General features: G+C 50.2%; 1 protein-coding gene across 1 annotated transcript; it reads right to left on the bottom strand.

Annotated features, from left to right (window-relative positions):
* Nucleotides 1-1,270: 1,270 nt before the first annotated feature.
* On the bottom strand, nt 1,271-8,907 carry LOC124109915 (zinc finger protein 449-like). The gene is made up of 5 exons (XM_058570948.1): nt 8,605-8,907; nt 6,284-6,684; nt 2,923-2,933; nt 2,371-2,484; nt 1,271-2,097 (listed from the first exon to the last, which is right to left on the bottom strand). Exons 1-5 carry the CDS (start codon nt 8,905-8,907, stop codon nt 1,271-1,273), a joined length of 1,656 nt encoding a protein of 551 aa, XP_058426931.1.
* Nucleotides 8,908-12,541: the final 3,634 nt, after the last annotated feature.

Here is a 12,541-nt window from a genome sequence, read left to right as displayed (position 1 = left end):
TGGTATAGAAGCTGGGGTTGTGGCTCAGTAGTAGAGTGTTGGCCTAGCACGTGCAAGGCCCTGGGTTGGATCCTCAGCACCACATAAAAATAAATAAATAAAGAAAGAAAGAAAGGCATTGTGTCCAACTACAAGTAAAAAAATAAAAAGAAAAAAGAAAAAGTGGTCTATATACACAATAGGGTGTTATTCAGCATTAAAAGAGAATAAAAGCAATTTGCAGGTAAACGGATGGAGTTGGAGAATATGATGCTAGGGGAAATTATCCAATCCCCAAAACCCAAATGCTGAACGTTTTCTCTGATTTAAGGAGGCTGATTCATAATGCAGATGGGGCACATGGGAGGATTGGATGAGCTGTAGATAGGGGAAAGGGAGGGAGGAGGAGGGAGGGGGCATGGGGGTACGAAATGAGATGGACATCATCACCCTAAGTACGTGTATGAAGACACAGATGGTGTGACTTGACTTTGTGTACAACCAGAGATATGAAAAATTGCTCTATGTGTGTAATATGAATTGTAATGCATTCTGCTTGCTCTCATATATAACAAATTAAAATTTCTTTTAAAAAAGGGGGGAAAGAAGTGGACCATGCGAAAGACCCAAAGGACACAGAAACAGCGCCAGGGCTGCACAAAAGCAGTGCTCCTGGCCTGGCCTCTTGCAGGAGTGGAGAAGAGTGCTTGCCCCCATGTTTTAAATATATGTTATATTTTTAGTTGTAGATGGACACAGTATCGTTATTTGTTAATTTTAATGTGGTGCTGAGAATGGAACCCAGTGCCTCACATGTGCTAGCTAGGCAAGCGCTCTACCACTGAGCCAGGACCCCAGCCCCCTGCCCACATGTTTGAGAACAGCATCTCCAGGAGGTTCAGACCTTGAACTGCAAGGTCCAAACCGAAAGAGGGCGAGCCTGTGCACTTCCTCCACGGGTCAGACCTTCACGCTTGAAAATACTGCATACCTGCAGAAGGATGGGTCACATCCGCCTTGAGGGTAGGGGCCCCAGGTCCCACAGGAATGCCAGCCTTTCCAGGCCTCTTACTTATGCAAAATTGCGGCGACTTGGGACAAGAACCCAGAGATTAAACACGATGTTATGCACCTCGCCAGGCAGCAAATGGCAAGAGCAGGAGAACACTCTAGAATGTGCACGCCTTGGGAAGGTGCGTTCACACTGGAGCTGAACGCAAAGCTGTTCTGGGAAAGGAGGTCAAACCTAAGCATTGTCCCGCCACAGCCGACCGACCGCAGGCACAGCCCCTTAGGGGTTACAACTGTCACATGGCTCGGGACCCATTTCCTGCACCGGGTTCCCGGGGAACTCTTCTCTGAAGTGCGCGGCCTGGTGCGCGATGAGGCCTGCTTTCTTTATGAAGCTCTTGGAGCAGTGGCTGCAGGTGTAGGGCTTCTCCCCGGTGTGGATTCTCAGGTGGATCATGAGGCTGGATCGCTGCCTGTAGCTTTTCTCACAGTGTTGGCAGGAGAACGGCCTCTCCTGGGTGTGAGTCCTCTGGTGCAGAGTAAGAGCTGTCCGCCGGTTGAAGCGCTTCCCACAGCTGTGGCACTCGTGACGTTTCTCCTGCGTGTGAGTGTTCAGGTGTCCCATCAGGTTGGCCCTGCTGGCAAACCTTTTGCCGCACTTGTGGCACTGGGAGGTGTCTTTGCCACAGTGCCCCCTCTGGTGCATGGTGAGGTGCGCGCCCTGAGTGAAGCGCTTGTGGCACAGGGAGCACTCGTAGGGCCTCTCCCCGGTGTGGATGCGCACGTGCCGGTCCAGGTCTGAGCGGTGCAGGAAGCCTTTTCCGCAGCCGGGGCACTGGTAACCCAGCTCCCCCGTGTGGATTTTCAGGTGAGCAGAGAGGCGCTTCTTGCAAGCGAAGCACTGTCCGCACTGGCCGCAGCGATGGGGTTTCTCTCGCGGCTTCCTCGGCTTGTGGGCTGCCAGGGGCAGGGGCTTTCCCGCCTCACAGGGCCTCGGAAGGTGCAGGCGCTTCCCGGAGGAGCTCAGCAGCTCCACTGCGGGGCCAGCCCTCAGAGGTTCCTGCTTCTGACAGCCCACGCATGGACGAGCACGAAGTGCTTTCGCGTCTAAACAAACGAGACATGGACGTTGCACCCCAGGTTTCTCTGCTCTGGCGCACTTCCTTTGCCTCCCGTCCCAAGAAATGGCAGGTGCAGGAGTCCCCGTGTTCCAGGGAAAACAGGGACACGGAGCCAAAGAAGAGCTCTACTCCCAGCCTCCAGGAAAGGTGGGAACCCCCAGGCACCCTCCCCACCCCCTCCCCCGGAGGAAGGCTGCAGGTTTCTCTTCTTTGTTCCCGGGCGCTGGGGCGCTGGCGCGCTGGCTGAGCCCTAGCCTACCTCTCCTGGACTCAGGTGATTGCTCCATGCGCTGGGCGCCCAGCAGCTCCACCATCCCTGGCTTTCTCCTGCGGTCCAGCCGGCAGCTCCAGCGACACTCTGGGGTGGCATGTCCTGGCCACAGGGAAGATTGGGGAGGAAGGAGAGTGTGAATCACCCCAGGTTTTCCTCTGCCTTGGACAGGCGCCCTCTCCACATCTGCTTCCTCCTCAGTCAGGCTTCCTTTGCCCAGAGCCTCTGCCACACAGTGTTGGTGTGTGTGTTTTAATTCCAAGAAAACAAAAGCAAGTGAGGGGACAAGCCCAATGTGCCTACTTGGAGGCCTTCTCCTCTGATGGGTGGAAGGGTCAGGGCTCCATCCAGGGTAAAGTCACTGAACTGAAAGAGCTTCACGGGAACTTTGGGACTGAGAGTATTTAGCTGAGGGGCAAAATGCAAAGTAAATCTTCCTGTTGTGTGTTGGCATATGGAAGCTGAGGGATGTCCTCTTACTACTGCAAGGGGCAGAGAGAGGCAGGGGCAGGGGCCAACACAAGCTGGAAAACCGCTTACTAGTCTCACTTCTGTAACAATGAAAATGACAACTGAATTGGATTGGAAACCAGCCAGGAGCACCTCTGTATGTGTGTCTCAGCTGAAGCCTAGAAGCGGATTCCTCTTCCAATACCCCAAGAAAATACAAACAGTGTCCATCTAGAACAACCAGGTAACCTCTCTACCACTCGACGTTCCCGTGCCCAACCGTCCCTGCCCTCACTGACAATCTCTGTGGCTGACTACCTCTCTTTCCTCATCTCTGGCCACATTGCTACTGCAACATGAATTGTCGGTAGAAATGTTAAAGTGGGATCCGAACAGAGGCTGGTATTGAAATTCGAGCATCACTGAACCACAGTGGCAAGGTAGCTAGCTGCACCAGGCTAACCCCAAGAGAAATCTAAGCTTCAGAACATCATATCAAGACACAGGATACACACACACACACACACACACACACACACACACGTGCGCGCGCGCGCACCTGAAGTTGAGTTTTTCTTGAGAGACGACTCCAGATTCCGAAAAATGACATGCATTTCAAATAAAAATCTGCTTGAATTCACAGTTTCGGTTATGCTCACATGGGATCAGAGGATAAGGAGGATAAGGAGGCACAGCTCAAATAACGCCAGAGGGCAGAGGTCAAAGGGAAGCTGCCATCAAGTGAACTGGGAGGAAACTGCAACATGGGAGTGGGAGGAAGCGGGAAGGCAGTGGAAGAAACATGGGGGCTGGGAATATCCCCAATGGGTGAGAAGCCAAACAGTATGCGAAGGCAGGAAATGCACCTAGGTCTGCTTCCACACCATTCCCCTAGGACCTGAACCTGTCAAAGTCTGCAGAGTTCATCAAATGTCCCTTTGAAACCAGGCCACACACCAGTCCCTTGGTTGGAATGGAAGCTAAAGACCTAGTCAGGGACCGAGAGCAGCCCTCTAGCAGCATCTAGTAGCCACGAGTTGTGCCACAGGGCAGCCCTGCGTCCCGGGCTTTCCCCTTGGCTCTCATATCCCACTGCTGCTTCCTGTAAGCACCACATACAGAGCAAAGGGAACTGCGGCCCCAGCACCACGCTCTTGGTGCCAGCTTTCAGAGAGGTTGGCTCAAACTGGAGCCTCTTCCTGGGTATTAACCCAATGCATTTTCGGAGTGAGCACCAATTCAGCCCTTCCTGCCAGTCATGATGGTCCTGAGCAGCGCTGGGATCCAGGGGCCTCCATTCCCTGGCCTATGGAAGCCCTACTCCTGTCACTCTCAGTGGTTTGCATTTCCCGACCTTCCGCTCCTAGTACATGGCACCTAAACCCATTCCGCGCCCCCATCTAACCTGGGTCCACATCTGCCACTCTTTTTAGACACTGTTTTTTTTTTTTTTTATTGGGGGGATTTATGTATCTATCTATCTATTTATTTATTTATTGGTATCAGGGATTGAACCCAGGGGAGCTTAACCATTGAACTACATCCCCGGCCCTTTTTTGAAAAAAAAAAAAATTCTTTAGATACAGGGTCTCACTAAGTTGTTTAGGGCCTCACTAGGTTACTGAGGTTGGCTTTGAGCCTGTGATCCTCCTGCCTCAGCTTCCTGAGCCTTCGGGATTACAGCGGCGTGCCACTGTGTCTGGCCGCCACTCTTGTTACGTGGAATAAATTACCAACAATAATACTGAATGAACCTGACACTCATCCACCAGATTTTCACAGATCTTGGCACCATTTCTGTGTGCCAAGATGGTGAGGACAGCCGTGGCTCCTGTTACAGGCCAAGAGGAGACCCAATGTAGGTTAACAGAAGGAAACTGACACTCACACAAGCTTCAGCAGGAGGGTGCCGGCACACAATTGTTTGTGAGGACATTTGACCATGTCTATTTATATCTTAAAAGGTCTCCATCCACTGAACAAATGACCCTTTTTTGAGAAATGTCTCCTGTGGACACATGGCCCAAGAAGGATGCTCATTGTGGTTTACGGCGTAGCTCCAGGGTGCTGCTGTCAACATCCAGTGCTACTGACAAGCAAAAGGCGAGTCCCTGGGCCATCTTCTGCTGCAGGGTGGGTGGCTCTTGGCTTGAGCCCTGAGGCCAGCCACTCTGGGTTGTGAAGGAAACTACCTGAGCAGTAGTCATACAACGAACATGACCTGCCCTTTTTGCCCTGGTCCCTCTGTCTCAAACCCTGGTGTCCCTTCTTAGCTCCCATTCCACACTGGCCATTTCCACCTGGAAACCCAGGACTGCCCCAAGTTCCACATGTTCAAAGGTCAACTCATCTAGACCTACAAAACCTGATCCTGCCCAGTGTTGTCTGTGTCGGTGATTAATACTGTCGTCTAACCAGTTCACTGGCCAGCAACCAGGATGCCACCTTTTAACCTTTCGTGTCAATCACGTGACACCCCATCAATCCATGAGTCCTCTATTTCAAAACTGCTCATTATCTTTTGAGTCACCCCTTTTCAATCTATCCTCAATGAAACAGCACCCCTACTCCTGCCCACCCCTCAGAGTGTAGCAGCAGGTCTTCTCTCTGCCCTGGGGCCTCTGTACTTGCAGCCCTTCTGCCAAGGCTCCCTCTCCTCACTCCCAACACTCAATGGCTGACTCCAATCCATCCTAGAGCTACTACCCCAGATCCCCCTCCTCCAGAGGTCTTCCCTCTCAGCCTAATGATGGCAAGGGCCCCTGCTGTGTGCTCTGCCAGCATCCTAAGCCCTCCAACACACGTTCCCATCACATATCCAACAAATCTGGACTGTCCACCAGAAGTGGGTGCCGGGACAGCTGGGGCTGCTTTCCTGCCTCGTGGACTGTCTAGTCACAGGGTCCAGCAAGATGCCTGGCTCTTCACGGTGCTCAGAACGTTGACTGTGGGAATAAGTGTGGAGAAGTGGAAGGGGACACAGTTGCTAAGCCCTGGCCGTGTGCTAGTGATGGGGGCATCCCACATTTCTGTTTTGCAACATGGACCGTTCTCCACCTATTTTCATCTGCAGGGCTCTTTGGTGCTCTCAGGACTACACAGTGTCTTGGTGTGCCAACATGGTGACGCTGAGCTGCTGGGGAAAGGGAGAGGACTCCCACCACACTTGGGCCCAAGCTTCAGTGGGGGAGGGGAGGGCTGGGACAGGGCGTGGGTAGCGATGTAAGGAAATGGCAAAGGGAAGGGAAACAGGAACACCCAGGCATCCAGTCCCGCTGCCTTTCTCCACCTGGCCTTTTCTCCTGCTAGCACGCACCCATTTGTGTCCAGGGCCGTGGTTCTCAAAGGGTGGTGTGTGCAGCACTTTGCTCAGAGACCTTGTTAAACCTGTACCTCAGGTGGTGCTGGGGCTGAGTGACTGCTTACTCATGAGAAGGGTGGTTACTTTCACCTGTTCCCCATGCCGCTGTACCCAAAATGCATTTTCCCCTGCTGTTCCCAGAGAGACATCTCCTCTTCCTCCCGCTCCTTTCCATCCAAGAGGTCCATTTCCACTGGGGAATCCATGTTTCCCAGCAACCCCAACCTTTGAGAGCTCTTGTGCGCTCGGTCAGACACAAAAGAGCAGAAAGAAAACCCCGCCTTACCAGGATCCAGAAAGGGCTGGCATTCCCCAGCAGCACCATAGTTCAGCTCCGGAGGCCCTGCCTGTGGGATCCAGGCCCCTGTCACGGGAGCCTCCTGGACAGGTCCCAGTCCCTGGAGTGCAGATGTCTCCAGGTGCATGTTTGGAGACATGGGTACAGTTCCTGAAGGCGCCTGTTCTTCAAAGAGCAAGTCATGCACGTCAACCTGGGGGAAATGCCAGAGTCCATTGCTCAAGAGTCTAGACCCATTGGGAGAAAATCCACCTTGCCCTCACACCAAAGGAAACCTTGCTGCCTTAGCAGTCAAAATAGAGCCACGTGTGTAGTTTAACATTTTCCAGTATTCGCAGGACACAGTGTAAAAAAGGAACCGGGGAGTCCCCAATCTTAATAGCATGTTGTATTTAACGCGACATATGGAAACCATCAGGATTGCAGCATGTAATCAATCCAAACAATTACCAAGTACTACCTCCTCTTCCCCTCACAGCTTCTGCATGGGCTATGCAGTTTACACCCACAGCAGGTCTTAACCAGCACTGGCCACATTTCAAGTGCTCAAAAGCCACACGTGGCCCGTGGCTCTTGTGCTGGGCAGGAGCACTTCAAGTGCCAGTCTAGAGCACTTGAAGACGAAATCTTGTGTGGTAAACAAAACTAATAAGACAGGAGGGAAGGGAAACCACTAACGCATTCCACTCCGGGGAGGCAGGATCCTTTAGAAGCCTCCTGGTCAGGCCTCTCTGTGCCCTGAAGCCAACAGCTCCTGCAGAGCCCTGCCCGACAGGACACCCAGCACTCCAACACCCTGCTAGAAGCACATGCTCCCCTCTCCCGGACACACCGCCCTCCCCTCAGCCCTGCGTTCCCCAAACACAGGCATCCTGTGGTAGGTACTTCTGAACCCAGGGCAGTTCCAATGCCCCTGTGGAGCCTCCAACATATGCTGGCTGGTGCCGGCTACGGGGATTTGGTGGACCAGAGATGGGAGCATTGCTCACCAACCAGAGTTGTTCCGGGTCCCTACCAACTGTGCAGTTCCCCCCTCAGGCATTCATGTAGTTAAAGTACCTCATCGTGGTGACCAGATACCGAGAGACTAATTTTGCATATTTTAGCATGACTTGGATTTCCTAGGAATGCACTGTGCAAATCAAAGGATGGTTACTCTACTTGTTCTGATTTACTAAGACAGTTTTTCAGTTGGGGAGATCATGCGGCAAGTAGCAACAGCGCATAGTGCTTGAGTCTTACTCAACGTCTGACTGTCCCATCCCAGTGACTCTAAGCAGAGATGTAGGCATCTGACAACTTCATGATGTCTTCCAGTGAAGTCCAGCCCCAGCATGTTTATGCAGAAATGCACATTCGTTAAGAACCAACTATGTTCATTCTCCTTTACATCCTCTCCAGACTCGACTTGACCCACAGTTGACAAACTTTCTCTGAAGAGCCAAAATAGTACATATTTTAGAGTGTGGGCTACATTTACCCTGTCATTTCTTTTCTGTCTTCCTCCTCACTTAAATTTACTTGTTGAGATCTTATATGATTGGTAGGTACTAGGGTTGGAAGCCAGGGAGGTTTTAGCACTTAGCTGCACCTCCGGCCTTTTATGTTTTATCGGAGACAGGTTCTCAGTAAGTTGTGGAGCCTGGCCTCAAGCTCGCCATCTTCCTGCCTCAGCCTCCCAAGCGGATGGGATGACAGGCCTGTGACACCCCTCCGGCTCCTCTTTTGGGGAACCGATTCACGAAGACGGTAAAAATCACCAGGGGCTCGCAGGGCACATACAAACAGACTGTGGCCAGATGAGGCCTGCAGGCCATAGAGCAAATTATTGAAGCTCATGGTTGATGCACGTGGGTAGATGATGTCATTTGTGAATTTCACTTGCGGATAATTGAGGAGACATTACAGAATATGTGTTGTGGATGCGAGACAGGGTCTGATAGGGTTCGGAATCATGGACTGAGAGGCTGATTCCAGGGGAAGGGAAAATGAAAAGGGATCTGGAGAACCACTGGGGCTGTGGACTGACACACAGACAAAATGAGTGTTCCAGGCCCTGCTGCCGTAGCTCCTCTTTTGCACTAATAGCCGAAACCCCAAACTCTTTTCTCACCTGCAGCTCTGGTATGTGACGCTGTCTCTGCCAGTCTTCTATCAGGGCCAAAAGCCTTTCTTTACTCTCCGGGCCATATGCGCTCACCCAGGTCTCCATCTCCGTGGGCAGTATAGTTAGGAATTGCTCCAACACCAGCAGCTCCAGGATTTGCTCCATAGACCGCATCTTTGGCTTCAGCCACCCACAGCAAAGCTCCCAGAGCCTGCTGAAAACTTCCCGAGGCCCCACCGCCTGCGTGTACTGGAACTGCCTGAAATGCTGGCGGAACACTTCACAGTCCTTGCTGAAGTCCTGCAGCATAGGGTCCCGCATGCACAGCCAGGTGGCCTCGGTGGCAGTGCCTGGGCCAAGAGCCATCGCCCCCTCTGGGAGTTTAGTTTATCTGGAGCCTGAGGTCTCAGGTTCGATGGTCCTCCTGGAGCTGAGGGTGAAAAAACATGAGAAAGAAGACACGGCCGTGAAGACAAAAAGGCATTAGAAACTGCCCTCAAGTTTGAGAACCTGCTGCAAGCTTCGAACTCACTTCCCAGGAAAATGCACGTATGCATCCAACTCTGCATTCAGGTCCCCCAACAGCAGGAATAAATACCACGTCTCTCTGAGGCTTAGAGGGAAAAATGCTGAGACTTGAGGAGCTGTCTGCCCTAGCCGAACTATGGACTGCTTGATCACTAATCAGATATTAAAAAAAAAAAAAAAAAAATCTCTCCACCAGATTTTATCAATCATCCGTGATCCTGGAGCCATCTCTGGACTGCAGCATGGCTGAGCCTAAGGAAACTGAAAGCCAGATCCCTGAGTTTGCAGCTAGTGAGCCCAGCAATCCTGTGGAAAGTCGGAAACTGGGAGCATTCCGCCTGGGGGAACACAGGTTAGAGAGCCCTGAGAAAGGTGGGCTCTCCCCAGCTCGGCAACTCCTGAAGCGTGCGGGGACTCATGGGGCTGCCGACTGCAGGTTGGAAGGTTAGAAGAGGGTGTGAGGGCATCTTGCTCTCAGCTCGCACAGCCAGCTAGTCCGCCGCCCACTGGGTTCCTGGTACCCACTCGGGCCAGCACTCACCAGATCCTCGCACTAGCCTGGACCCTGATTCCATCCCCAGTCTGGCACCCACAAATCCCCTGATCCTGCCAGGTCTGGCCTCAGTCCAGCACCCAATAGGGTTCTCCAGCTCACCAATCCCGAGTCTCCCATCCCCTCCCTAGCTCCCAGCCCAGCCCATTGCTTGCAGCTACTTGGCTGGCCCACCAATCTCAGCACCTGGTCTTGATCTGCCCCACAGGGAACAGCTCTCCACCACCAGTGCATAGGCCCTGGTGCCCAGCCCTCAGAACCACCTGGGAGAGAAGTGCCTGACCAGGAATTCAAAACGGTGGGGGCGGGAGAGATCGACTGAGAGACTAAATCAGAGACCAGCAACGATAGGGTCTGTAGGCTATGTAAGGGGCCAAGATCAGGCAGCTACATCACACGAGCGGAAACCAAAGGAGATTCCTGGGGTGCAGTCTTCCAACGTGGACCGACAAGTGTCTTCATATATTTTGTCCTCACCATCCTTAGGGTGGAGCTACCATCAAACTCCAGACAACCCCACCTATAGGCTGAGAAGGGAAGCTGAGAAACTTTTGAGCTCCAACGGCAACAATTGCTCTATTTTCCAACAAGATCCTTTCTCTCTTCCTCTCCCTCTCCCTTCCCCTCTCCCTCTGCCTCTCTCTCTCTCACATCTCTACCATTTTTGAAACCAAGTATTTTCATGCATCAGTTTATTGAGGGCTTGAATGTCTGCATAGTATATTACAGTTTTGTTATGTATTCTTTTATTTTTACTTTTTTCATTTCATAATTTCTTTAAATTTTACATACATTTTCCCTTACTTGTCTATTTCCTTGGATTCTCTTTCTCTCTTTTCTCCTGCTAACAGCCAACCTCTATTAATTCCTCTTTCACTCTTCCTGTATTTTGGATGTCTATTTTCTCTCCTCCTTCCCCATGAACATCACTTCCTACACCACCTCTCTTCGTCCAACATCTGAAACTGTAAACCCTTTTGCAAATTAAGTGTTCATATTGTAGACAGTATTGAACACACCAATTGTGTTTATTGCGGCCAAACTGTGGATGTCTTAATAGGAGTTATTGGGTGTGAGGCTGTATATTGTTTGCATTGGGTACTATTAATATTGGTCTCTCCCTTAAAGGTGAGGTACTGGAAACCTTCAGGGACACTGTAAATCTACAGGGTAGAAACTGTACAGCCTCAGATCCCCACTGCTAGATGGGAAGACGCAGAAACAACATGAAAATTGAGGGAACAAAGTGCCCCAAACAAACCAAGATGCTCCGATAATGGAATCCATTGACAACACAGTAGAAGAAATGCAAGAGATGGAGTTTAGAATGTACATAATTAAACTGATCTGCCAGAACCACCTGAGAGAGAAGTGACTGACTGGGAATTCAAAAGGGCAGGGCCGGACAGATCCATGGCGGGGGGCTAAATCAGAGACCAGGAAGGATGGGGTCCGCAGGTGATGTAAGGGGCCAAGATCAGGCTCCTACACCACACAAGTGGAAACATAAAGGACAACGCAAAGAGAGAAATCAGAGATAAATTTCAGGAGGTGAAGTTCAACAAAGAGATGGACATTCTGAAAAGAAACTGAGCAGAAATCTTCAAAATGAAGGTATCAGTAAACCGAATTAAAAGTTCATCGGAAAGTATCACCAACAGACCAGACAACCTGGAAGACAGAACCTCAGGCAATGAAGACAAAAATATAATAATCTTTTTTTTAAGAGAGAGAGAGAGAGAGAGAGAGAGAGAGAGAGAGAGAGAGAGAGAGAGAGAGGGAGAGGGAGAGAAAATTTTTTTAATATTTATTTTTTAGTTTTTTGGCGGACACAACATCTTTGTTTGTATGTGGTGCTGAGGATCGAACCTGGGCCGCACACATGCCAGGCGAGCATGCTACTGCTTGAGCCACATCCCCAGCCCCAAAATACATAATCTTGAAAACAATGTTGACCACACAGAGAAGACTGTAAGAAACCATGAACAGAACTTCCCTTAATTATGGGATAACATGAAAAGACCAACTCTAAGCTTTATCGGGAGAGATGAAGGCACAGAGATACTAACCAAAGGAATGCACAATCTTTTTAATGAAATAATATCAGAAAATTACCAAACTTGAAGAATGAAATGGAAAATCAAATACAAGAGGCTTATAGGACCCCAAAGGTACAAGATCACAGCAGACTCACACCATGGCACATGATAATGAAAATGCCTAACACAGAGAAGAAGGATAGAATTCTAAGGGCCACAAGAGAAAAATATCAGATGGGAGAAAGCAATTTGGATCTCAGCTGAGTTCTCAACCCAGACCCTCAAAGGTCAAAGGTCCTGGAATAACATATACCAAGCTCTGAAAGAAAATGGATGCCAACCAAGAAACGTGTATCCAGCAAAATTAAGCTTCAGATTTGAAGATGAAATACAAACCTTCCATGAGGGGGCTGGGGTTATGGCTCAGCAGTAGAGCACTCGCCTAGCATATGCGAGGCCCTGGGTTTGAACCTCAGCACCACATAAAAATAAAGAAAGAAAATAAAGGTATTTTGTCCAACTACAACTGAAAAATGGATATTTTTGAAAAAATATTTAATAAACAACATTGTTTTCAAGATTATGTATTTGGTCTTCATTGCCTGAGGTTCTGTCTTCCAGGTTGTTTAGTCTGTCGGTGATACTTTCCTATGAATTTTTAATTTGGTTTACTGATTCCCCTCATTTTGAGGATTTCTGCTTGGTTTCTTTTCAGAATCTCTATCTCTTTCTTGAAGTGATCTTCAACAGAATTCACAACTAGAAAGACTGCACTACGGAACATACCCCACAAAATATTCTATGAGGATGAAATGGAAAAAGG

This window comes from Marmota monax, unplaced genomic scaffold, assembly GCF_021218885.2.
Source record: "Marmota monax isolate L192 unplaced genomic scaffold, Marmota_monax_Labrador192_F-V1.1 WCK01_AAM20220418_F8-fsc00054, whole genome shotgun sequence".
NCBI lineage: Eukaryota > Metazoa > Chordata > Mammalia > Rodentia > Sciuridae > Marmota > Marmota monax.
Note: the sequence above shows the minus strand (reverse complement) of the source record. Positions and strands in the feature narration are given on the sequence as shown.

Bases quoted from the DNA above. Each gene is read 5' to 3' on its own strand.
- LOC124109915 (XM_058570948.1), bottom strand. From the start codon at position 8,907: ATGCTGCAGGACTTCAGCAAGGACTGTGAAGTGTTCCGCCAGCATTTC. The intron at 6,685-8,604 runs GTGAGAAAAGAG...CATTTCCCCCAG, and splicing joins GTCACATACCAGAGCTGCAG to GTTGACGTGCATGACTTGCT. The intron at 2,098-2,370 runs GTAGGCTAGGGC...TCGTTTGTTTAG, and splicing joins ATCACCTGAGTCCAGGAGAG to ACGCGAAAGCACTTCGTGCT.